General features: G+C 33.6%; 2 protein-coding genes and 1 pseudogene across 2 annotated transcripts; 2 read left to right on the forward strand and 1 right to left on the reverse strand.

The window, feature by feature from the left end:
- The first annotated feature begins 2,694 nt into the window (after positions 1-2,694).
- On the forward strand, positions 2,695-12,033 carry LOC145572573 (mRNA-decapping enzyme-like protein). Its single transcript, XM_081631539.1, has 8 exons — positions 2,695-3,095; positions 3,192-3,232; positions 3,462-3,511; positions 7,318-7,462; positions 7,750-7,803; positions 8,263-8,398; positions 9,590-10,054; positions 11,402-12,033. The coding sequence occupies exons 1-8, from the start codon at positions 2,937-2,939 to the stop codon at positions 11,456-11,458; spliced, it is 1,107 nt and encodes a 368-aa protein (XP_081487665.1). The 5' UTR covers positions 2,695-2,936; the 3' UTR covers positions 11,459-12,033.
- Positions 12,034-13,986: 1,953 nt separating this feature from the next.
- Positions 13,987-17,497, forward strand: LOC145572574 (small RNA-binding protein 11, chloroplastic-like). Its single transcript, XM_081631540.1, has 4 exons — positions 13,987-14,141; positions 16,259-16,327; positions 16,784-16,890; positions 16,974-17,497. Exons 1-4 carry the CDS (start codon positions 14,030-14,032, stop codon positions 17,067-17,069), a joined length of 384 nt encoding a protein of 127 aa, XP_081487666.1. The 5' UTR covers positions 13,987-14,029; the 3' UTR covers positions 17,070-17,497.
- Positions 17,498-20,359: 2,862 nt separating this feature from the next.
- On the reverse strand, positions 20,360-21,415 carry LOC145571323 (putative F-box protein At2g36090 pseudogene; annotated as a pseudogene).
- Between the last annotated feature and the right edge of the window lie 5,369 nt (positions 21,416-26,784).

The following is a 26,784-nucleotide window of genomic DNA, read 5'->3' on the forward strand; positions in this document are numbered from 1 at the left end:
ATTTCCATTTTTCCTATAAAAAATCACATGAGTTTGTTGTAGTTGTCATTCTTTAGCTATCTCTTTGAAATTAACTAACTTGACAATTGACACTTAGTATTCTAGTATCAACGGATTTTTTTTTTTATCAGGGGAACAATTTTAGGGGCCAACAACTTTAATTTTTCATAATTTGTCAACAATTGTCTCGTACTCTCGTGATTAAGAATATATACCGATATTTTGACTTTATAGTGTACTATTTGAGCTGTGTGTGTGTGCGAAATTACTTTTAAAACTATTTTTTGTTTATATTATTGTCGATATCATGTTATCAACAATATATAATATTACCATTCTCATTGCTTGAAAATCATTTATTTAGTCATTAGTTACATTTTGAAGCCCAATATATAGATTCTACGATTTAATTTTACCGATTCGAAACCCCCCTCACCAATCCAAGGTGGAATCTCGATTATGATAACTATGGTTTTAAGTGATCATAAATTAATAAGCAAGTATATGTGCCTCCTAAACTTGTTACCAATCAAGCTTATTTTATTTCAAGGGAGAAAAAATCAACATGGGGAAAGAAAAAAATATTATAACTCTAAAATAAGTAAACAAAATCAAAGAAATAAACAAGAAAAATTTAAAAAATATATAATTAGGGCTTTTGATCGAAAATAAATTAATAAATGGATATATTCACTAAAATCCACTTAACGGAGGTTAAGGTTCGAAATATGTATGGAGAGGAATGAGAAAGATGAGATAACTAGTTTATAAAAAAAAGCACATGAAAACGATTAATTAGCTACATCCACAAACAAATAACTAGAATTTTTTTTACTCTTGAAGATATTACATAATTATATTACAAAATTGTGGCTAGGTTAAACCCTAAAGTTGCCTTAATTTAGGGTATTAAAAGAAGGATCTTACTAACGAGCGTCTGGGAGCATTGGATAACTGATTATAAACTTATAATATATAATCTAAAATAGTGTTAATTTTGGAATGCATGCCAAAATCATGCATTTATCAATGTAATTAATATTTATTTTACCTTAATATTTTCACTTTTAGTTCTCTTATCTAATGCGTTGGGTGTTTGTTAGCTTTTGCCTTACAAAAATTACATTGTTACAATTCCATATTGATGAATACAACAATGCATCATGTTATGAAGATAATAATTCCATTTAATTGGGTTGTCGCCACGTCTTGCTAGAGACCAATATTAATTTTTAGGTTAAACCCAATGTCAACTAATGGATCCTATATATAATTTCCTATCCTCCTCTTTCTCCAAAGATGGCTACTAGTTCTCCATAAAAGAGGAGATTAATTCATCTGTCCAACTAGTATTGGTGGAGATAACTTGTGGACTAGTTATAAATGGGGCAATAATTGGGGATATAATCTCTAAAGAAAGGAAAAAAAGAAGGTTGAAAAAAGCTTGAAAATTTACGCTGTAAAGGTTAATTCTAAAATACTATTTGTACGTGATTGGTAAAAAATTGTTAATGGTTGGATGTTTCAGTGTATGTAATTACCAATAAGCTTATTGTTGAATAAACTACTTTAAAAAAAGCTCTTATTATTAGGTTTTTCTTAAAAGAGTTTTTTTATTTTTTATTTTATTTTATTTTATTTTATTTTTATTTTTAGCCTTAATAGATATTGTGCTTGCCCTGTTTTAAAGCATTTTCTCCAAACCAAGAGAACCTCCAAAGAGACCTTCTTTGTAGTCGGATCCGCTTGTGCCTGCTTTGAAGTATCGGCCGTCACAAGCACCAACTCTGCACTCGTCACTTTAAGACTTGTGCAACCTTTGAGATACCCTTGGCCCATGTTGCTTTGTACTCATGAGCCCTCTTCTACACTAGGCTTGCGTTTTCGTCGCCACAAGACAAGAGCTCACCGCATGATTCAGTGTCAAAACACTCAGACCGTGACAATAATAAGCTACATACACTCCAAAAAAAACAATGAGAATAAAGGATAATTCAAGTAGTTAGAAATTCCCCCTCCTAATTATGGGAGGTAGAGATGGAAATATCCAGTGGACCACCACTCACCCGCTCCACCCGCCTTATTGGACGGGTGAAAAACGCGGTTTAAACGGATGATAGGCGGGTGACGGATTGGATTCAGGCGGACAATTTTCACCCATCACCCGATCCGTTGACCCGACCCATCACCCGAATATTTCAAAAATATTTTTTTTTTTATATTTTTATTTTTGAAATTCACTTATAATCGAATATTTCAATATTGTGATTCTTAAGCTAATGTCCTCAATGATAAAATGTTATTACCCAAGTTCCTTTGGATTGATAAATGACAACTTCTTCCCGGGGAACATAATCAGTCCTAATTCTGATGGGTTACAAAGACCCACTAATCGCACTGCTTGCCATTTTTCATCAATTTTTTCTTCCAAAAAAAAAAAAATTAATAATTTAAATGTTCATATTGTACATCTGATTATCACCCGAACCATCCATTTCACTCGTGAGTGATGGATGGATGGATGGATTTGGGTGGATGTTGGCGGGTGGTGGATGGATCGGGTGGGGTGGGGTGGGGTGGGGGTGGATGGAGGCTGGTGATGATCCACCCACCCGGAACCTGATCTATTTCCATCTCTAAAGACTCTAATGGGAGGATTATGGGATCGGTCATTTGATTCATTTCATCGAAAAACCCAAATGAATATTTTAACCCTTAATTAAGTTGAAAGCATCGAACCGGACCGATACAAAAACGAAGAAATTGAAAACAATCGTGAGAAAGCTCGCTCATTGGAAACAGACGACTGCCATCTTTCTGCCATTTCCAGATCTTCTTCCTCTATTTTCTCTCTCCTCTTCTCTCCTCTCCTCTTTCACCTGTACAAAAGTTAAGGTTTAATTTAGGGTTTGCCCCCAAATCAATTTCAATTTACGATGCCTCAATCTGGAAAATTGATGCCAAATTTAGATCAACAAAGCACTAAACTCCTCAATCTCACTGTTCTTCAGCGATTCGATCCTTGTATTCAAGATATTCTCTTCACTGCTGCTCATGTCGCTTTGTACGAATTCAGCATGGGTTCTAATCAATGGGTTCGTAATCTGTAATCTCTATCCTTTTTTCTATCTTCTTCGTCTTCAGATTTTCTCTCTCCTAATTTTTTGTTTTGCAAATTTCGTTGATTTCAGAGCCGTAAGGATGTTCAGGGCTCCCTTTTTGTTGTTAAAAGGTATCTGAATTTGTTCTACTTGCTTCGATTTAGTGTTGAATTTGAAATTTTGCGGCTCGTTTAGTAGGCGGTAATAAATGGTGGTAATGTTAATGGATTTGTAGTGTAATTTGAGTATGAGAACATCATAGCTATTTCCATGGTGTTGTTGTTCAATGAATTAAAGAATTACAGGTTAATTATTCAATGGTGATGGATAATTGAACTCTTTTGATTGCTAATGTTGCAGGAGTAAGGATCCTTGGCATCAGTTTATTGTTATGAATCAAAGAAATACAGGTTAGATTATTCATCGAATTTCGGATTCTGATTTTCAAATTATATAGTTTTTATAGAACCTACTTGTACTGCATGTTTATGTTGTGCCAATGCTTTTATTGAATTTTAATGTATCATGAGTGTGATGGTCTGCAATGTTAAGAGATAGGAATGATAATGATTTGACATTGAATTTAGAAAATTGAACATTTCCCTAGAGTCTAGGGCAATGTTCAATTTGGCCTAGAGGCTAGAGCTCATCTAGGAAAGATAATGATTTGATATTGACTTTATAAAATTGAACCTTGGTTTTAAAAAGCGCGCCTATGCACGCCTCGCTCCCTGGGAAATGGGCTTTAGCTAGGCGAGGCTCAGTCACCTACGGAAGGCGCGCACCTTGTGCGGCTCAAGGCGCCTTTAGTAAGGCGCGCCTTTGCGCCTCAAGGAAAATAACTAATATTTAAGTTATAAATTGAAGAATGATGGACATTTTTTCAAATTCAGAATACCTTAGCTTTACATGTATCATTATTTAATTTATTATGAATCTTTTTAATTGGTATTAAGCACAATCAAAATAAAAAATAATTTGAAATAAATATATAAATACATGCGCCTTGCATACAAAAGGCGCACGCCTTTGCCTTGTGCCTCGCGCCTAGGCTGCAAGGACCATTTGCGCCTTGGTGCGCCTTGCGCCTTTTAAAACTAAGAATTGAACATTGCCCTAGAGGCTAGAGCTCATCTGGTTTCTCTTCTCGAAATGAGTTAAACAAACCAATGGAAAGTAGAGCAAACAATTAGCCTTAATTGAACTTCAAATGCTACATCTTGTTGAGTCAGGATTTTGTATCTCATCAAAGTAAATCCCCTCTGCAATGTTAAGCCATGTTTACGCTGAATCTGCACATTGTCGTCGCTGCTTATAGATGTTAGCGTGACTTGTTTTCTTTTCATTCATTTTTGATAGTATTGTCTTTGTGCTGTCAAGAAATAATGGCCAAAGAATAAAATAAGCTAAAAGAACTGACCCTTACAATGCGAAAAGGCTCCATTGTCAGAGGAGAATTTGAAAAAGATTGGATGGGTCCTTGGTTATGTGATGCATAATACCAATGTGCTGGTGGGGAAGACTTGGCACTTCCTTTTGAATTTCTTTTTGAAACAATATGATCTATGATAGTGAGGATGTATTTGTAGGCTGTCACTTGGTCTTGTTAGGGGTACTTAATATGTGTGCATTAAGGTTTTTATTATTTTATTATTTTTTTTCATATATATCAAGGATCATGCATATGCATCCATACTATTATTTTGTGTATCAAATGTGTTTGACTTAGGTATATTATGTTTTACAGTTTGTCATCTTTTCTTTCCTTTATTAGACGTAAATAGTGTTCTCACATGATAAAATTGTCGCTTATGGTTGTACTAGGGTGGATGATTTCCAATTGCTTTGCCACTGTAACCTTTGTTATTGTTAGCCCCAAGTTCAATTACTGCCCCCCCCCCCCCCCCCCCTCTTTTCTTTTTAGTGTGCACACTTCATGCATGTTTTTTCGGAGCTTGAGATTCATGAGATGTTATGTTTAACTGGAAGGGAGATGTATGACCTATCAATTCTAGATGATTTTCTCAACTCCTTACTCTTTCTCTTAGACATAGCAGGGAGCTTAGCTTTCAACACCTTAATTCTTTTCTTTTTATGCAACTTTATCTAGAAGACTAAGACACCAAGTTTCGTCCTAAGATCCGAGCTTGAATTTGACTGCTTTCCTTTGAATCGTTAATTCGGAGTAGACAAACATACAAGTTTAGGTTAGAGGAAGAAATTAATCAATAGTAACACACATTATCACAAACAATAGTCGTGGGCAATTTTTATTACCCTTTTTCACTAATCAAAAGAGTAAATTGCAAGAATAATACCCTCACACACACACACACACACACACATATATGTGTGTGTGTGTTATATATATATATATATATATATATATATATATATATATATATATATATATATATATATATATATATATATATATATATATATATATATATATATATATATATATATTATCAAGATCTTTAGATAACCAAGCTTAGCTACTTGTGGTTATTACTCTTGTATTTTCCTCACTAAACATAATTACCACTATTAGCTCTCACTTAAATTACTAATTCTCCTATTAGTGGTCTTCTCTCTTTCTATCTTGATATGAGGCTTGTTTAATCATGATGTCAAACCTTCCTTGAATGGCCTTTATATATAGGGCTACTAATCTATTACTTCCTCCAATCCAAAGTAGATGACTTGTTTATTTTTGGCACACATATGAAGCCAATTAAGAAGTGAGATAGAATGACAGAAGGCCATAATACCCTTACCCAATTACCCCTCTACTTGGCCCTTTATCTACTAATCAACTAGTCAACCACACAAAATTTACCCATAATACTATGAAATGCGTGAACCAAAAAGAAAATTCCCAAAAAAGGAATATGTGTTTGCTAATTTGGAATAAAGGAAGTACAATCTTTTTAACAGTGTTCCTAACTCTTTGGGATATAGCTTTCAACCTTCCATAAGTATGACACCTAGCATACTTAACCCTTTAGTAAATTGATCAATGGTCAATTACATTTCAGCATGTAACCTGACTTCCACACATAAATCTAAATTGCATGCGTGGGCAATTGGCCAAAATCCATGCAGTAGCTATAGATCCAAATAATACGTGAGGGCATTTCTTTTCTCCCTATTCTTGCTTCTTTGTTGTGGTCTTGCTCCAACACATAATATTTGACGCTTGTAATTCTAGCCTTCTAGGTTGGGAGTAGGGTACTAATGAGTGTCTGATCCTTCCCCCATATTTTCATAAGTGAAACGTTTTGACTTTTTGTACGGTTCACCTAATCCACTTTGACTAATGTTAGTGTTTTAAAAATAAGAAAGAATATTGTTTTGTGGGTACTTGTTGGAATTGTCTCAATGAATAGATTATTTATATTCAAATGTTATAATTTTTACTTATTGATAATTAGAGATAATATTGGCTAAAGTTTAGAATTGACATACATGCTAAGGATAAATGTTTTACATAAAATATACAGAGGAGTATATAGTGAAGGCCGTACCGGTGAATTGTTATAATTGTTACTTATTGATAATTAAAGATAATATTGGCTAAAGTTTAGAATTGACATACATGCTAAAAATAAATGTTTTACATAAAATATACAGAGGGAATATATCGTGATATCGTGAAAGCCGTGCCAGCGACTTTTTCTTTTTACTTTTTTTTTGGAATACCTTTTAATATTTGGCCTTTTAAAGAAATAATGTTGATGCTTCAGCTTGATTTCTGGATTTGGCTATCAAGATGCTTATAAGTTATGGCTATAGGGTTAGGGGTTTGCCTTTTCTCCTATTGTAGTTTGGAGCAAACATAGTCATAGATTTTCTATTAATAAGAAATAATGCCCTCACCAAAGCATTGGTTTAGAGCAAATTTGTCTTCCTATTTTAGCTTTGGGGTTTTGCTGGATAAAAATCTTGCATAGCACATCTTTGACTTACATCTATTATTTTTGTTTGAGCAATCAATGTAAACTGAACAAGTGCTTTGCTCTTTTAGTTAAGGCAAACTAGAAAACAAGCTAACAGTGCAGGTTCAAATGAGCTCTGAATCTTTTCATGTTGAATGACACTATGTGCTTTTATGTGTTTAAACATCTAGATCATGACCTTTTAAAGTGTTATATAATTATATGTGAGAGTTTTGTCGCTGTATATATAAGGTTCTTGATCTGTTCTGTTGCAGAAAATCTTGTGGAGAATCTCTCAGGCAGTTTTGAATTTGACGTTCAAGTTCCTTATCTTCTATACAAAAATGTTGTCCAAGAAGTTAATGGCATATGGTTTTATAATACTCCTGAATGCGAGGAGGTTGCTGATCTCTTTAACAGGTGATATATTATGGTGGCAATAAATTTGCGAAATCATTATTGATAAAGAACAATTTTTTTTTTTTCATTTCTTTTTTAATTTTTGTTATCATGTCTGTTATCTATTCTTCCTTGTTTTTATTCTCCGAAATGTCCCTTTTTTGGAATATGGTATTGGTTGTGTGCAGAGTCTACCACATATGATAGTATAATTTGATATTGTTCAGTAACCATTGTTAGTTGATCCTAATGTATTTTGTATAATTTTCTTGGTAAATTTTTGTTTTTCTCAATTGTGTGTCCTGCAGGATCATTGACTCATATGGAAGGAGTGCTCCGGAGCCATCAGAATTTAACCAAAGGTAGTAATTTACTTTTAGTACTTCTGTAAAGCATCAATAGGATTTAAAGAAATAACTAAGTAACTTCTACGAGTTAAATGGAAGAAGATGAAAGTTGATCTTTAATCTTTTTGAATCATTTCCATAGTTTATCATATTAGTATTTAATGTAGTTCAATAAGTGAGCTGTCTATGAAAGATGTAATGGTAGCAATTGGAAACCATTGGAACCATTTGAGCTCTCTCGGTGTGGATTTATGACTAGTGTTAAAGCTTGTTTTGGTGGTATGATTTATGACTCTTTTTATTAAGTACTGAAAAAGGGTATTGCTTTCCTTTTTATTTGGTTAGTATTTTGGTCCTAGTATCAGGTAAAAGCTTTGTTGATGATTCTGTGAAAAGTATTGTGGTGCAAATCTATTTGCACAAAGCATCAATAGTTTCAGAGTAACACTTTAATATTGGCCTTTTATTATGCAGCGAGTTCAAGGAGCTTGAACCTGTCCCATCCGCGGCAGTAATTGAAAGCCCATTGGAGCCATCACCTGGGATATCATCAGCTTCCATTAATGCCTCTGGTGTTACTGAGATTAATTCTATCTCAAATTTGTTCAATGTCCGTACTTGGAAAATCTTGAGATATAATTTTGTTAATTAGTATCACTACTTCAGCTTAGTTTTTTTTCGTTTTTGTTTTTGTTTGATTTTTTTTTTTTTTTTTTTTAAAAAAAAAATAAAATTCTTTGTGAACTTCATTTGTGTGTGTGTGTGTGTGCGCGCTAGTATAAGCTTTGTGACCTGCTTTGTCTCTAGCGTGTTAAATGTTGATGTGAGATGTTAGAGTTCATCATTATTTGTTCTTTTATAATTTTTGTAATGTTTTGATCATCTAGCATCTCGAATTCTGCTTGACATTGCTAATTGAAGGTGGGAGGGTATTTTGTTATTGATCATCTAGCATCTCGATTTCTGCTTGACATTTCTAGTTAAAGAAGGGAGGGTATTTGTATACCCTTTCTTTTTCACACTTTACACACTTTTTTTTAATCAAAATTATTTCAACCAGTTATCTTGTTATGTTTGTTCTTTCCTCTTTTTTTTTTTTTTTTTTTTTTTTTTTTTTTAAAAAATTTTTTAATTTTACAAATATGACGGTTCCTTCTGACAATTCATGTTAGCCGACCCCTTGAGACTAAGGCTTTGTTGTTGTTGTATGGATTCCATCCTTATCTAAGCTTTGGATGAGTCCATGCTTCATGAGAAATGGCCTCTTCCATGGGCTTGTATATCTGATACATTAATCACTCACCATGCTTATGATAATATACGCCTGAGATCCAGGCTTTGGAAAAAGAGTTCCCTCTTATATCTCAAGTAGCTCTAAATTAACAGACTTTTAGCTAGTTTTTTTTTATGCTTTATATATTGAATCATCTATGCTTCGTCCATTTTTTTTTCTTCTCATTGATTAAACTTTTCCTTATCTTAAAAGAAAATATTTCAGATACTTTGATTTTAAAATTGTGAAATACCTTGAAACTTATTCGCCATTGAGGCTGTAACTTAGTTTACTTGCTACTGAGGTGCTTTTGCATAATATATGGCCTTTGGTTGCATGAGTTTTTACATAATCCTTCACATATTACGAGTTTGACCATATATGATTGGCAATTTTTACTGATCTGTCAAAAGGCGTTTTTACTTGGTATTTTGCTTAATGATTTTAGAATGCTGTAATACTGTATCACCCTGTGAAAGCAAGTAAATTTGTCTGACTGTTGTGATGTGTTTTTTTCTATAATTTCAGGCGGCAACCAATATTTCTAATTCAGGGAAGCCAGTGCAAACTTATCATCCTTCCAGTGAACATTTGACATCGATAGGCAGTTCTGGTCTGATACCTGCACCTACTGGACTTCTTCAAGTACCTGCTGTGGCAACATCAGCTCCAACCTTCCATCTAATTCACCACCATGAAGGTTCTGATTCAACTTACAGAGGCAATCAGATAGCAAATCTTGTCACACCTGCTATCTTTCACAACCCCCATTCTTCATCTGCCATGTCACAGCCACCCGTTCCATCATCCTTGCCACACACTGCTCTGCAGCCTTCTTTGACTCTCCAGCGCCCATACGGAGCCCCATTTCTCCAACCTTACCCTCCACCAGCACCATCGCCATTTCTTACACCGCAGAATATTGCTGCACCAACCCATGGACCTGTTATTGACCGGGGCAAAGTTCGTGAAGCTCTTATGACGCTTGTCCAGGTTAACATTCCCCCTCCTCTTCTTCTGGGGCATTTTTTCTATTTTCCGTTTGACTGATGTGGTTTTCTAGCCTCCTATAGAACTTTGTTACTCTGATTATGTTTCATTTATCAATGAAAATTGCTGGTTAATGGTAGTATGAGACCAAACTGACACAAGTAAATGAAATTATTTATGAGACATAAATTCTTAACTTGTGAAGTTTATAAAAAAAAAAAAAAAAAAAAAAAAAGCACAGATCTCTGGGAGTGAATAGAATGAGTTTTGTGTAGAGTGGAATTCACATGTGTTACTTTTGACATATTCAGGGATAGGGATGATGCTAAAAACAAGCATGTGTTAGTTTTACAACTTGTACTGCCTCCATTCTCCCTCTATTTTGTCCACATTTAGCTAAACAGGATTGATTTAACCACATCCTCTGAGTTTGATTAAGCATGCTAGGGTCATGCGCCTTTTGTGGTCTAGCCATCTAGGCAAAGCTGCGAAGCAATTTCGATGAACCGCAGCTAAGATGCAGCTGACACAAGACACATAACAGTTTTTTTTTATATAATTTTTTTTTTTTTTTTTTTTTTTATCATATATGCCTCACTTCAACAAGGCGCAGGGAACTCTGAAATGCCTTGCTGCGCCTTGAGCTTTTGCCTTGATCAGCTATGCCTTCTAATATTTGGTTTTTGTTGTCACATGTTTTATTTTGTAGAAATTTGAACAAAATTATTTACTGTGGTAGATTGGATATTCTGTATCCTTTGTGTTACTAATTCAATAACCAGTACTGCAAATTGTATGGTCCTTGTGATCACGAAACATGATGTTTTTGTTCCCACTAACGTAGTGAATAAATCACATAAATGAAGGACTCATATTTTATGGTCAAATACTGTCAGTATTTTGTTGCTGAGCAGTTTGGTGCATGTACCAAACCTTCAATCTCTTGATATACAAAACTAGTATTTTGCCTTGGACATTATACCCCATGATAATTCGTATCCAGTTTTGTGCATGATAGATCAAACTTGTTGTAGTTTAATGGTAAGGTTTGCTCTTGCAACTTTGATGTCATAGGATCAAATTCCACTAAGAGATATTGGAGTTGGAATTCCCTTTTCTCCCCCAATATCTAGAGCGTGTACTTTGGCTTTTCTGATGGGGCTTCCTGTGATAGGGCTCCTTTCTGGCCTAGGCTTACTACATTACATTAACAAAAAAAAAAAAAAATATGAGTTATGAACTCAAGTGCTTGTTTGTTGCTTAGTGCTCAAGATTGTAAGGGGTGCAATTGTTTAAATACTCCATTTATACTTATGTTTAGGCTGATATTATCTCTGTTTTCTTTTCCAGGACAATCAATTCATCGATATGTTCTGCAAAGCATTACAGCAGGTGCACCAAGTGTAAACATAATGTATAAGTGACCAAGTGTTCTAAGGACTAAGGATGCATGTACAGGACGTGTATTTTCCATTCACATTTTGGGTGCAAAATACTAAAACAGGAAACTAATCCTACAAGGGATTCCAGCATCTCGTTGCATGTTAGGGGCTGAAATTCGCCATCCGATCTCCCGTGGGAGTTTGTTTCCGGCTTGAATTGCCAACTTTGGAAAGAGCAGTGCATAATCTATGTCAGTATGGTAACAATTTGTGGCTGTTGAAGAGATTGTCAATAACCTAGTTCGGTCCATCTTAGCATTGTTATGGGATTAGTGTTATCATATGGGTTTGTGGTCTATGTAATCGATTTTACTTCTGAACTCCTTAGGTATACGGATAGCTGAAGCTAGCTCAAAGAAGAATACAGGACAATGGAATAGTCCTTGTAGGCAGTTAACTTTCTCTTATTATGTGCACAAAAAGAGGAATAAAAAAAAAACATTTGCAGCAAGTTTTGCAAAGCTATAATATTGCTCTAATTTTATTGTTGATACTTGATAAGAGAAATGGGAAATCTGACTATATATTGGCTTCTTGTAATGCATTTATGTGTCATAAATTAATGCTTGGAAAATTTATAGTCAAGAAAATGGCCATGTTTTTAACATCAAAATTTGATTTTGGAATTCTAATAATTCTAAAGCTGTGTTTTGTTCGATTGACATAAGTGAATTATTTCATACTTCCTCCATTCTCAACCAATTGCTCCGTTTCCAGTTTTGCACTATTCAACATATTTTTTTAAAAAATATTTTACTTTGTGATTTACTATAAATATTTATTTATGTGAGAATTTGCTAAATTCATTTAAACATGTACTTTAAGAAAAAAAAAAAAAAAAAAACCTTGTACTTAAAATTGTAAATTGAGAAGTGTAAAACCTTATGGAGCAATAATCTAAGTATCGACTATCGATGGCTAAGTATGATAGAGGTGTGAAATTTCTGTGTTTCAGACTACCTAGGAATGAGGAAGATAGTGTTATGCTATGAAATCTTGCTATAGCATTGGAATGAAATCTTGGCTCCTTAGTCATCGAGCTTGATGATACAATACTAAGGCTCTTTACAGAAGAGCTTTAGTAGAGATCAAGCTAAACTAATTGGAAGATGCTTATGAGGACCTTGGCAAGGCAGCTAGGTCAAAGCCTAATAATTAGGACATCCTCCGTGAACGTACTAAAGAGGGTGAAGAGCCTAAGGTCTGAGGTAAGTAAGATCGTTGGCAAGAGGGGTGCTGAAAATTCCGTGACTCATTGAAACAAAAAAAAGGGAAAATTAGTGAGTCATCTATTAGCCTAGCGCGAGATCTAGAATCTTGTAGCGATAATCAAAGTGGTGTTACAAGCCTGGCCTTTACTAATCATGTTGTAGAGAAACCTATCCATACCCACAATGCTTATGCTCCGTTGGAGAATGAGGAGCATGGTGCAACCTACCCCCTAAACAATCAGGAATTGACACATGTAAAGGCGACGGATACTGAGAAAATCCATTATTTCTCCAATGGAACAAAAGAAACCAATCCCTTAAGATTTCCTTCTTGTCCTATTCAAATCTCAAGCAAGGGAGGACTTTGTGTTTATTAAACAAATTTGCTAATTTGTTGATGACTGTACGAATGAAAGATAAGACTACTATGGATAGACATTATGAAATTTACAAGGATACGAATTCAAAAGGTCGAATAGCCTTGTTCATGCCTACAAAGAGAATGAGTCCGGGTGAGAGGAGACGCGACAAAAAGCACAAAAAGAAAAGGGTCACGCTTTCTCTTGTGGTCAGCCATGTTGTTAGATCTGGAAAACCCTAAATTAATGCTATTTAGAAGTTAGATGATCCAATGCCCTTATGCCTAACTAATAACAGCAATGATGGTTCACATGTCGAGGATGGGAGTGAAGGTCTAGGGAAAGAATATCCTACCACTGACTTTGTTGAAGTGGAATCTGTTGGATCTAATGAAGATGACCCCATGCCTTTTGAACCTGACCAGGGTATCATCCCCACATCTACTACCTTCAAATTCTTTGCCTCGATAAGGAAACATAGAAGACCGCACATGTCAAGGGTAAAGAACAAAATAGGTGAAATTTATCCCTTATTTTATTTTTGCGAGTCCAAGAAGCGTAAAGGAACAAGCTTGCTTTGAGAATCTTATGGCTAGCATCTATGATGGAATTAGTTAATCCTCATATTTGTATCGCTTAGCATGTTATGGAAGTTGTACCTCCATCCTCAATATACTTCTTGTGTTAGTATGGTTAAGAGAGCTAAACTCTCTTCTTGTTTTACTTGTATCGAATTAGTTGAGAACAAACCTCTTTTTCTGACCATTATTAAAAAAAAGGGGGGGCTATTAAGTACAAAATAAGTTCACTTAAATTCATTCCTAAGGTTAAACCTAACAAGTAACAAACTAACAACAAAAAAAGAAAAAGAAGAAAAAAAAAAAAAAAACGGTTCATGATCTATCGCTTTGTTGAATTGATTTAGCCCATCTCTAAAACACAGTGGTGAAAAAGAGAAATGTGAAAATGGCGGTGGCGCTAATCAGAAGAATGACCAGCAACTCCGTCGGAAACCCTAATTCCTTGCCTTCTTCTCTCCTCTCTTGCAGAGGCATCGCTTCCAGACTCTTCGTCGGAGGTATCTCACTCTCTCCTCTTTATCTTCTATTGATTCAATCGTCTTCCTTTGCATTTTTTTTCGTATTTTGGTTCGTCTATGAACAAAATGATGCAATTTTGAGGAAATTTGTTTAGGAATGTGTTGATGTTGAAGCTTAACTTGTGTGAGATCATATTGTATAACTGATTTTATTTTAGCAAATTCAGGATAGGTGCAAGGTGTTGAGTGAATTGGTGATTTTTTAAGCGAAATTCGATTAGGTCTTTAGTGTTGAATGATACAGTATTCTATGAATTCCGTCTCACTTTAATTGGTCACATTTTAATCTACTATCGAGTATTATTCGAGTTAGTTGAATTATGAAGTGTATCGTGATGAGGTGCTTGTTCTTGACAATTGTATAAATAATCATAGATATTCGTGTTATTTCAAGCAAATTTCTTAAAAATGATCACCTGCGATTATTTCTTCAATGAGTTTAGTTGTTCTAATCTTCTAAAGTAAAAGATTATTACCCCGGAATACATTTCTCGACAAGATCAATGACCAAATATAGATTGAAAACGCATTACTAACTAATATCTTTGTTCTAATCTTCTGAAGTAAAAGATTATTACCCTGTAATACATTTCTCGACAAGATCAATGACCAAATATAGATTGAAAAAAAGGCATTACTAACTAATATCTACTAAAATTTAAGGATGAGAGTTATACAAAAGTAACAAAACTACACACTGCATAATATAGGATTAGGACTATATCGACAATCCTTTGGGTGTTATAGATTGACAAGCATGGACCTTTTGTAACAAGCTTTTCTCATTTTATGGTGTTGAAGAGCTATAATTTTAATGTTCGTCTTGGTGACAACAAACTCCGCCCCGTTGTACATCATAATTATACGTCTGTGGTTTCTCTTTTTGTCACCTGGATCTTCTGGTATTTTACCACACAAGCTTGATCTTTCTGCCTTTATCCAAAGCACTATTTGAATCATGCAAATAACATCAGATTATTCAGATACTCCAATCACCCAAATTCAGTTTAAGTGTAATCCATATATACCTTGGGGTGTGGAGGAGCCACTCAAACTCTAAGCTTAACTTAGTTAAACTCAAGTCTATGCTCGAGCTTTTAGTCAATCTTAAAAATTCATTTCAGTTTTGTTAGGAATTGTTGTGTTTGTGCTTGTCTTGTTTATCAATCAAGCTGAGCTCAGAACAAGTAATTTAAGCTCGATGACAAGATTTAATAGTTAGAACTTATTGAATCATAAAGCTGAAAATCACTTGCAATATGATTTTCCCAGAAAGATAACATTATAAGTCAATAACTGAACTAGTTAAGAAATCTTCCTAAACGAAAAAAATGAGCTTTTTGTCATGAACACTAATAAACGAGTGTCCATGAATGACTAAATAAGTTGTTCATGAAGATACATGAACAAGTATCCCTATGTTTGTCTTTAAGCTTATTTATCAAACGAGTTTTGAATTTTGTTCAAACTTGGTCTAATTGATTAAACCAACAAAATGAGTTCTAGCATACTTGAGCGGTGAGTTTGGCATGTTCTGAAATCTGAAATGATTGAACATTGCATTACTTCTACCCAAGGAAGTAATGTATCAAACCAAGCCTAGCCTTTTGACTCTAATGTCATAGACAACTTGATTTCTCACATTCAACACTATTGTTTTCAGTATGCACAAACAAGACTGATCAAATAGTGTACGGGCTTTTGAAACACTAGCTGATGGCTTTTGATAGTACAGAGAAGATGAAACTGTAAAGGAACAGTTGAGCTAAGAAATTGGACAAATTGAACTACTTTTGACACTCTTCAGTTCTTAGGGAAAAGGTCAGAGGGGTAAGAGTCAAAACAAGTTGAAAGTCCATTCATTCTAAAAGGAAGAAAAGACAAACATTTTTGAGGGAAGTAAGAACTCTAGGCTTTTTTCAAAGGTTATGCTTCAGATTGATGTTCTAGAGAAGGGCGTTTTGTTACAGCTTTATGACCACTTTGTTGATAACCTTTTGCCAATCAAGTATGGAAATTGCCTGCTTAAATTGTGCTTACTTGTATATTTCTCTTTTCTTGGCTGACTAGACGCCTACTTCTGATTTCTGTTCCAGGACTTTCATTTTATACTACAGAGAAGACACTGGCAGAAGCATTCTCACAGTATGGACAAGTGATACAAGGTAACTGAGTTTGAAGCCCCCTCCCCCCTCCCCCCACCAAAAAAAAAGAAAAAAAAAATGAAAGACAGTTATAGAATAAAAATCAGAATTGTAGAATTGGGGAGAAAGAAATAAATTTGGGAATGTTTGATAGATGATTGTAAATTTGTATTGCTGACGCAATTAAAACACCAAATTATATCATATTATGGGTGGGCACTGCTGCACTATCCAATTAATCTCATCAATTTATATCGTATTTCCTATCTCCCTAGTATTCTCTATTTTTATACTACGTAATATTCTTTTCCTAATAAACTTACCTGTCTTCCTCCTCAAGATACTAGTCAGATTGCACTGCCTTCCTGATGTCTTACTCATAAACACCACCCACAACCGCCCACCCCCCACCCCACAAAAAAGGTGTGTTATGCTCATTTTCTGTTTTATGATGCTAATGTGGTCCCTTTTTGACAGCAAAAATTGTACATGATCGTGTCTCAGACAGATCTAAGGGTTTCGGATTTGTAACTTATGCATCAGAAGATGAAGCTGATAAAGCCTTGACAAAGATGAATGGAAAAGTATGTGTGTAATGTATGTTATGCTGCTCTGTGTTTCATTATTTACGACTGCAGTGGAAATAAGAACTGTTGAAAACTTGCAGCAAGTACATGGGCGCGTTATATTTGTTGATTATGCGAAGCCAGAGGCTGGATTTCGTAGGGAAATGCCCATAGCACGAGGACCACCTGCTGCTTGATGCTGAACCTGTTGGCATAAATACATCAAGTAGTGATTACATGAGTCCATCAATTTGGCTAACATGCTGATGCTGGGTACCTACACCCGATCCATAATATACCTTTGACAAAGCTACCAACCCATATAATATAGTGGTGGGATATTCTAGTAATTTCAGGGCTGTTAGGTCCTGGGCTTGTTTATTCCTTTATCTCTATCCAGTACACTATTCTTTGATCATTGAAAGGCTCAACTGCTTCATGTCAATGGAAGTTTGTTAATGTCGACTAGCAGCCAGCACTTTACATCAAAAACTGCAATGCGGCTAAGTTGAGAGATTGATGAAATTTCATCTTTCAAAGCGCCTGTAGTTATTGTGTCAGCTGTCAGTATAGTTTAATAGATGAATAAGCTGAAGCTGATCAAGCTTCCATATCTTTAAGTCCAGGTAAGAGAGTTGTATACTTTATACAGTTTCTCTGCTGATTGATTAATTAATTATAGTCAAAGTTATTTCCTGTTTTCAATGATATTATTCCTGCTGAACTAGCCAATGGTAGCAAGAAAAGGCAATCAAAGCTTGCATGATATAAAATTGTGAAGCAAATGATTAGAAGTATAATATGCCATTTAACACAATATACCCATGTATTGTACAGTTATATAGCTGTTTAGCTACCTATCTACTGGGGGCTCCATCGACGTTTTCTTTGAGAAGAGTCTGGGTTAGATGGCTGTTTATATGTTGTTTCCATGCCTTTGTCATTCATCTGAAATGACTTAAACCTAATTTTGCTTCCAAGGAAATTAAAAACATTATAAAGGCATACCTTGCAAACTGCATGAGCAAAGTATAACTTACAACCTGCCCCTGCCCCTGCCCCTGCCCCTGATATGGGGCAGTGCACTTTGCATGGATTTTTTGTTGAAAGAATAACTGAGAACTTATAACTAGTAATACTTATAATTTTCTCATGCAAAATTTTAACCTTAAAAATAAGTTACTTGTTACGGATGTTACCTGTATGCCGTAGGTACGAGTGTTAGATACTTGGATGTGTGTATTATTCAATTATCTAGCAGGTTAATGTTGAAATTTTAAATACGGGGATGCTGCCCTTAATTTGGACAAGGATAACGAGGCATATACGGAACAAATTTTTGTTTAACAAGACGCTTTGTATACATTTATAATGACTTGATTCTTAATGCTTGTATTTGAAGCCTATGATTGAGCTCATGTCGCAAGTTTTCTTCTTTTCCTTCTATCTTTACATTTTCTTGTACGTGTATGAGACTGGGTGTTATAGCGCCGAGCTAGGATTTTAAATGCTTATTTGAATATCGAAAATCCAACACGAGTATGAAAGACAAATTGCAATTCCATAACTACGGAGTAGTATATACGTGATTGTAAATCATAAAAATTCAAACCTGCAATATATAATTAAAGAGGTAGAAAAATATACGGGAATAATTATTTTATTGATAATTTGTGGGTTACAACTCTCGTAGATCTCTTTTCCTCTCTCCAAAGGGCTAGGATTTTGATATTTGTTTATAGTATGAGGCCTTGTCGAGTTAATCCATACTATGTAACTACAATGTTTGGTAGTAGCGAGGAGATGGGTCTTTGTGACTTATTCCATCTAAAGCTAATTAAACCCTATAAACGACTCTTTTTATATAGAGTGTCATAGAATAGTAAACAAGATATCTATCAAATATTCTACGAGATTGTGAAGATAATATCTTATATTTTTTGATATTATCTCCTTATTTACATATATCTGACACCTAATAATTAACAAAATTTTGGTGTCAACAGTGATATAAGAGGCTAGAGTAATTGGCTAGTTTTCTGACATTCAGTCGTGAGGTCAGGGGTTGAATCTCACCAAACACATTTTAGAAGAGATTTTCCTTATATTTCCCCCTTCTAGAATAATGGACCTTCTTCTTACCAAAAAAGGAAAAAAAAAAAAAAAAAAAGAGTTATATATACGTAGTATAAATAAATATTGTTTATGCATATTATTGGAGCAGAAATACAAGTGTAGAATGAGCTGACTTCTTGATCATAATTTGATCGTAACACCTTAAAGGGCGTGCCCTATCTTTTTGGAAATATTGCGATTATATGTGGTGCCTTAAAGTGAGAACCAGACAAATAAACAATGTTTGAATACGGTGTAAGTCATACGGGTATTTTTTTAATTGGGAAGATGCAAATCTGAAATATACTGATAACTACCTCTTTGATAGTTTAATTTGCGGCAATTTTTTAGAATTTTCTGATGCATTTCAATGATCTAATCATATATGAAGTACGGAGTATTTGGTTTACGTAGTTGGTTTTGAAATAACATGCCAATTTTATTAGTTAAAATGCTTCGTCATAAAATTAAAAATTACAACATTGTAATTCATCTGCCCTTAAATTTTTATTCCATCGTAAAAATTTAGGTCTAACTTTATAATCTTTGGCAGTAAAATACTCTTAACGTAACAAATAATATAGTCACGTGGGATCTGGTTGGATTCGTCTCATTGTATATTTTATTAATATTTATTTTTATAATTTTTACGCGCATAAAAATGAAAATAAAACCATAATGAGATGCATCTTAGCGACCACAAAAGGTTAAATAAAGCAAAATTTTAGGAACGGAAAGAGTATTATTTATCTCATTAAATAATTGAATGATGTTAGCAAAAGTAACAAAAAATTTTGGATACTTCTATATAATGTGATTGATGAATGACGGATTGACCTTGTCTTTTGAAGATTTGCACCATGGTTTCTTTGTGATTATGACCATTAGTCTATCAAGATATACATCTATAATTCAATATTGTTATTTTATGTTATTCCTATTTTATAAGATCAAGATCAAAGTACAGTACTTAAAGAAAATATATTCCAAAGGGAGGAATAAAACAAAAATTTGAGCACCCTAATACAATTCCTCAAATTTGCTAAAAACTTCATTAACTAGTTTTTTTTTTTTCTTCATTTGTATGTATATTCTCATTTTTCATCGTATGTCCTTATATAGCCACCCAAGGTCTCCAAATAGACCTTACAAATAAGGGTGACAAAACATGTACAAAAACAAAACAAATTAGCAATTTGGCTGATTTTCAGCAATTACAATTTTGTATGATATCATTGGATGAACTTTATCTTTTATGATTTTTTACATTGTAGCTAGTATAGGAAATCACAGTAAGACGAGAAAAGTGATGTAGACAGAATGCAGTTAAAATTCGTGTTTAATGAGCTAGTCTGATCGAGGCTAAGACTTATTATCTTGAAGAAAAACAAACCATGTAAAGAAAACTAACAAATAAACACACACTAATTCCTACACACATGCTATCTAATCTACCTTCTCTTCTGATCATGTTCTCTCTCCTTTGTCTCTTTCTTTCCAAAAACTCCAAGTATCTCTTCCTACCTTCATCTACTCTCCCCTTCATACCTCCTTTACCATACAAATTCCCCCTTTTACCCTCCAACACCCTTTGCAAAATTACCAAACTATCCTTCCCATTCAAATGGGCCCCGTCAATCCCTTCCATTTTTAGACAAGCCTCGGTCACGTGTAACACGAGGCCACCAGGACCACCTCCCACGCACGTGACCTCCACACTACACATAACTTGACCTCCTACCACGGTGGCGTATCTCACGTGCACCTCCCCACTCAGCCAGTGCCGCTCCACCGACACGGGGCGTAAACTCGACAAATTAACAGCCCTTTTTGACTTGGGGTCCACCACGATCCAACTCAGCTCCAGGTCAGCATATAGATCTCGACACGTGTCATCATGACTCGGCCTTCTTATAGGCGTAGGAACAGACTCCTTAGGTCCCACCAGGTCAACTCTCAAGGGCGAGCACCGGAACCACCCGGTCACGGTTTCCGTCTCTTGAACCTTAGAAAGAATGCAATTTCCACGGTAAAAAACGTCAACGGCTGAGATTAACTGCTCAGGGAGCTTACACGATGATAATGGAGGGTGATGATTAGGAGAGAGAGTGGAGGGAAAAAGCGGGAATGAGAGGGAGAAGAAACTTCTAGAACCGCCACCTGGAAACGAGGAGATGAGGTTGCGTAGACGTGGAGTAGTAGTAGACGGCCACATGGAATGACAAATGTGAGACCAAAGTTCTTCATCGGAGGAAAGAGAGCGGAGTTCCGGTGTAGCGCATCCTACCGCCGCTAAGGTACACCCGTCTAAGCTAGGGAGTATGTGGAACCGGATGACGTCCGCCGGGAGGAGAGAGAATGGAGAAGAAGGTTTAGTTAGTGTATCTACATTGCTTGTGGTGGAGACGGCGAGGGGTGGTGGAGACATGGTGTTATAAGTGTGAGTTTGGGTACGATGAGAGAAAATGGGTTGAATGGAAATATTTGTGAGTTGAGAGGTTTATATAGGTGAAGTATTTAAGGAGTGAAAATTTGTTTATTTGCTTAATTATTTTAATTAGATGGGATAATAAAATATAATATGTGATTATTTTGTTATTTTATGAGATGATATCACATTGTTTGACTAATGTGGGATATTAAGTTGAATTACTCGGTATATCGGTGTAATTAATACTTTAATGAATGCATAATGTATATTGATTAAATAATGTAGTTTTAGATATGACTATATGAGTACAGAATGAGCAAATATTTTACTCATGTGATAATGCAAGTCATACAACTATACAAGCAAGTAGTACAGCATAAATGTATTTTTTTTTTATTTTTTTTTTTGACGGGATAACAAAATGGAGTCAAGGTAAAATACAGTCTCTAAACTTTGATATTTGTAACATTTTAGTTCCTCAATTTTTAAATGAGGCAAAATGGTCCCTCAACCACCAATGACTCACTTTTCAAGTACAAATTAGCTGACTAACCATATTTTAGAGATCTTAGTGCACATATGGCAATAAATTTAAAGATTTTAAAAGAAAAGTTTGAGGACCTTCAGATGATGAGTTGACTTTAATTAAATTAGAAATGAAAGTTTAGGGACCTATATGGTGAGGTGGCTAATATAATTATTATTGGCTAAAGTTTAGAGATCTATAGGGACACATGACGCTCCCATATAAGAGTGATTATAAGTTTTAACCTATAAGTGTAATTTAGTTCAATTAATTTAATTTGATTTCAACAAAATAATCAAATTAATTTTAGTAAAAATTATTAACTTCATAAAAATATATAAGTAAGAGATATTTTAAGTGAGAAATTCATGGTCACAATCCACTTTCTCTCACTAAAATATGTTAAGAAATCTCGCTAAAATCTTGCTATAATACGAAATTTGTTTGTGAAAGAAAAATTCCTTCTTAGTTCTTACTCATTCAGTTAAATATATTTAGTTAATAATATAGGGCAATTATTATTTTCTCTAAGATATTAACACCAAAAAAAAAAAAAAACCCTAAAAAATGTCACACAAAATAACCAAAAATATTGAAAATCATTTAGAACATAAACACATAGAATAATAAAAAAAAAAACATTGAAAGTTGACACACAAAACCCAAAAAAATTAAAACCCTTTTAGAAAGTAAACGCATGAAAATAAATTGTCAATTTGAAAAAAAAGTGGGATGGTATTATTTTTTATTCTAGTTTTCAATCTTTTCATATTTCTGTTTAGTTTATATTACAAAGTTTGGATTTTGCCTTACTCACTCACTTTGAAAACACATTACATTTTTTGGTTTAATTATTTTTATTTTAATTTTTTTTTTTTGGTGTGTCAAATATATAAGGGGTAAGGACTTAGGATTTGAGGATGTGTGGTTAATGAGTTTAGTTGATTGAAATATATTATAAAAAATTTGTTCACATTTACTGAACTGAACTGAACTGATTGGAGCTGAATTGAATATTTTATGAGAGAAGGAAATTAGGAGCTGAACTGAATTGAACTGAAATTAAGTTGAAGTAAACTGATTGGAGCTGAACTGAACTGAAATTAAGCTATAATGAACATGCCTGAAAAAAGGGTAAGAAGAAAATTTATTATAAAACATATAAAATATATCATGATTATCAAATTTTATTAGCAATTTTTAATTCTTGTCAACTTACTTTATAAATATTTAATTGGTAAAAAAAAAAAAAAAACTTTATAAATCCCTAAGCTTTAGTTTATATTTAATTTAATTAATTGACTTGTGATCTAACAAGTCCTTAAACTTTTGTTTTAAAAAAAAAATAGAAATAAATGACACATCATATTCAATGGTCCCTAAACTTTGCTTAGTTGGCTTGGAAGTCTCTAAACTTTGCTGATTAAGCTTTTCCTCCACCGGAAAGGGTGAGGCTTGGGTGGTTGAGGGACCATTTTGCCTCATTTAAAAGTTAAGGGACTAAAATGCTACAAATACCAAAGTTCAGGGTTTGGATTTTATCTTAAACAAAATGTATATAATTACGTAGTATACTAGTAATGCACGTACTCCGTATTAAATGTATTATCATGTTGGATATTTTCAGATCCTAGTGGTGATTTGTAAATGATTTTGTGTATTTGGAAGGTCGATCTCTGTTAAATGCTCAAGATTTTATTGAACAAATCTCAAAATATTCCTTTAATTTGTATCAAGTATTCTGTAATTTTTTTAAAATTTTACTGATATATGGAATAATACACGGTGTCAATATATCTTTGTGTGACCCTACATGCTTAGATAGGGGTTTTACTGTTTTAGTTTAATACTTTAAATAGTTTTTGGCTTGTAGGATGTCCTGGGTCATTTCTTCTATTTTGATTATTGCTATTTTTTGTTTAAAAAAAAAAAAACTCGTCAATTTGATTATTAGAGGAAGGAAACTAAGAAGTTTATGGTGGGAATATTTGATGTCCATTGACGGTTACATAGGGATGAAATAAAGTTGAAATTAAACAATGAATTTATTGTTGCTTATTAATTAATGTAATATATTTAGTACAGTAGTCAATACAAAGTTGTGAAATACAGACCGTCACGACAAATTAGAAAGCCACAACGTGTAGTTTAATCCATTATATAAAGCACAATAAGTATTAAGAGGCATTAATAGTTTGATAGTAAATATCGTTCTTAAATTATGGTTTAAATTATAACTCAATCATACATGTGTTTGCATTATTGCATTGATTTTTAGTGTCCAGTATAGATGAATAGGTCTTGACATATCATTGTTCACGTGGCGCCAAATACACTAAATGAATGCTGACACATGGCGATATCATGCTATACATCCCTTTGAGTTTTAATAATATTATATATTATAGATTATAGATTTGTGAAATTTTAATACTCACAATATAAATTATGGGCACGTGGCATACATTAGTTTCAAATGAGTATTCACAATAGCCTTGACGTTCGAGATACTCTGTTTAAACAAAAAAATATTCTATACTAGCATAGTGCCCGTGTGATGCACGGTTCGTTTATAAATTAAATTACTAATCCCGTAGGAAAAAAAACAAATATAATTCAATTAGTAATAAAAATCTCATTTACTAATGATCGATACAAAAATAAAGGAACATAATTTGAATAGGATTTTAAGTTATTTGTATTTTTTTTTTATATAAATTCATTTTATAAATTGAAAAATAAATGAATATTGCTCCACATAACTATGTAAGAAAAGTTGACTCATTCATTTCCTATCTCCCATAGAGAATAAAACTAAAATTTTCTTGTCATATCTTCCGCTTCAGTAGCTACAATCTAATACGAAGTACATGTTTTACCTGTTGTATTCACAAACATCTTTTATTATTATTATTATTATTATTATTATTAAAATTATTATTATTGTTATTATAAATTTAGCATAATGTTTCCTTGGAAAATATTTTTTAACTTTTAGATGTATATTTTTTTATCTACATTAATTTAATTTTATGTTAGTTTTGTATAGTAAAAGTTTGGAAACTCTATATTTATTTAATATTACATTAGATATGTAGTCTAAAATTACATAGAATGAAAAATATTAATTTCATAAATGGAAAGTATATGAATTCAATATAATCATAAATATATTATAATGATTTGGTGAATATGTTTTGTATAACACATAGTAGTTAATTAATGTCATTGACTAAAAAAAGAAAAGAAAAAAAAGGAAAAACAAGGGAGGGGATTTTGGAGGGAAAAAACAACACCAGGAAATGACACATGTCATTCCCTGTGTCTGTTTTAGTATTATATATATATATTGATAACACATTCTAAATATATAACACATGCCCCTTTTGTAACCAACAAGCGGAATCCATGAACCATTTAATTTATTTTTAAATTGACAAATCTTCCTCCTTTTGGCTTCATCCTCTTACCTCTGCTTGGTTCAACTGCACCCTTCCTGTGCATGACCTAATCGATGCCCTATATTATCTCAAAAAATATTCGTCCACCCAACGAGAATTCATTTTCTTACTTTGGAGCATTTGGAAATAACGGCAGTGGCGTATCCAGGAACATGAATTTTGCAGTAAGGGGCGGAACTAGTCTAGGTCCTGGTAGGGCACGTGCCCTAACAGCCAAAAAAAAAAAAAAAAAAATCAAATCAGTTTAAATTTAGTTAAATAAAATACATTGCACCTAATAATGTTCTGAGTAACTAGTAGCCTAGTGGTAGGAGTATTACTCTTTTTCCAATGGTCATGGGTTCAATTCTTCCTCCCAACAACATACTTTTTTTTTTTTTTTTTTTTTTCTTTGAACAATACCTAAATTATTAGACCTAAAATAATTTCATATAATTTTATTGTAGTTTGTTTTTCTAATATTTCTTTTAACATGTACACATCCAAATTATTACTTATAATTTGTACTCGTATTCATTTTGAGGAAAATTTGTATTTTAGATCATGCTATTTTTTATAAAGAATGCATTTAGTGATTTTAACCTATAAGAAAAGTTTTTAAAAAGAAAATTAATAGAATCATTGCTTATAAAGGCTGGAATTTGGGTGTAACAAGTAAAGGTTTGACAAATATGAGTATTAAGACTTTGTTTCATGGTGACTATGCGGTACGTAGATGTTATTGTAGGGGAATGATGAGAGAGCTTTTAGATAGTCGATAAGGCGTGTCCTACCATTCTCAAAATCCTGGCTCCGCCACTGTTTGCAGTATCAGGACGTATCGATGTTCGTGGTGTATCTAATAACAACAGTGGCGTATCCATGAACATTTTTCACTCTAGTCTAGTTTTTCCTCCGTTTTTTTTTTTATTTGCATCACTTGGGATTGCATGGAGTTTTAGGAGAATAATATAATATTTGTGAGGGGATGAGTAAATTTTTATATTAAAAGTAAGATGGGAATAATGAAAGAAAAAGTATGTGAGTGAGAATAGATATTTTTATTATTTAAGTGGGGTGCATGAAAGAGAGAAAAATGATAAAATAATTTGAGTGGGGTTTAAAGTAAGAGAAAGAAATAATAAAATATAGTATAAAGTTGTTAAAATAGAAGTAATGCATTTAGAAAACAAACACCCATAAAAAGGGAAGTGATGCCAAAAAAAAAAAAAAAAACGGTGGGAGTACTTCATCAAGGTGCCATGAACATCGAAATTGAAGGTGACAACTTACTCATTGTCAATGCAATTACAGTCAAGTGGTCCATCCCTTGGCAAATCCAAAACATCATCAAAGACTTTTGCATTCTATTGACAAACTTTGACAGATGGAGCATCAGA

The sequence above is a fragment of the Chenopodium album genome, chromosome 12 (genome assembly GCF_948465745.1).
Source record: "Chenopodium album chromosome 12, dcCheAlbu1.1, whole genome shotgun sequence".
NCBI lineage: Eukaryota > Viridiplantae > Streptophyta > Magnoliopsida > Caryophyllales > Amaranthaceae > Chenopodium > Chenopodium album.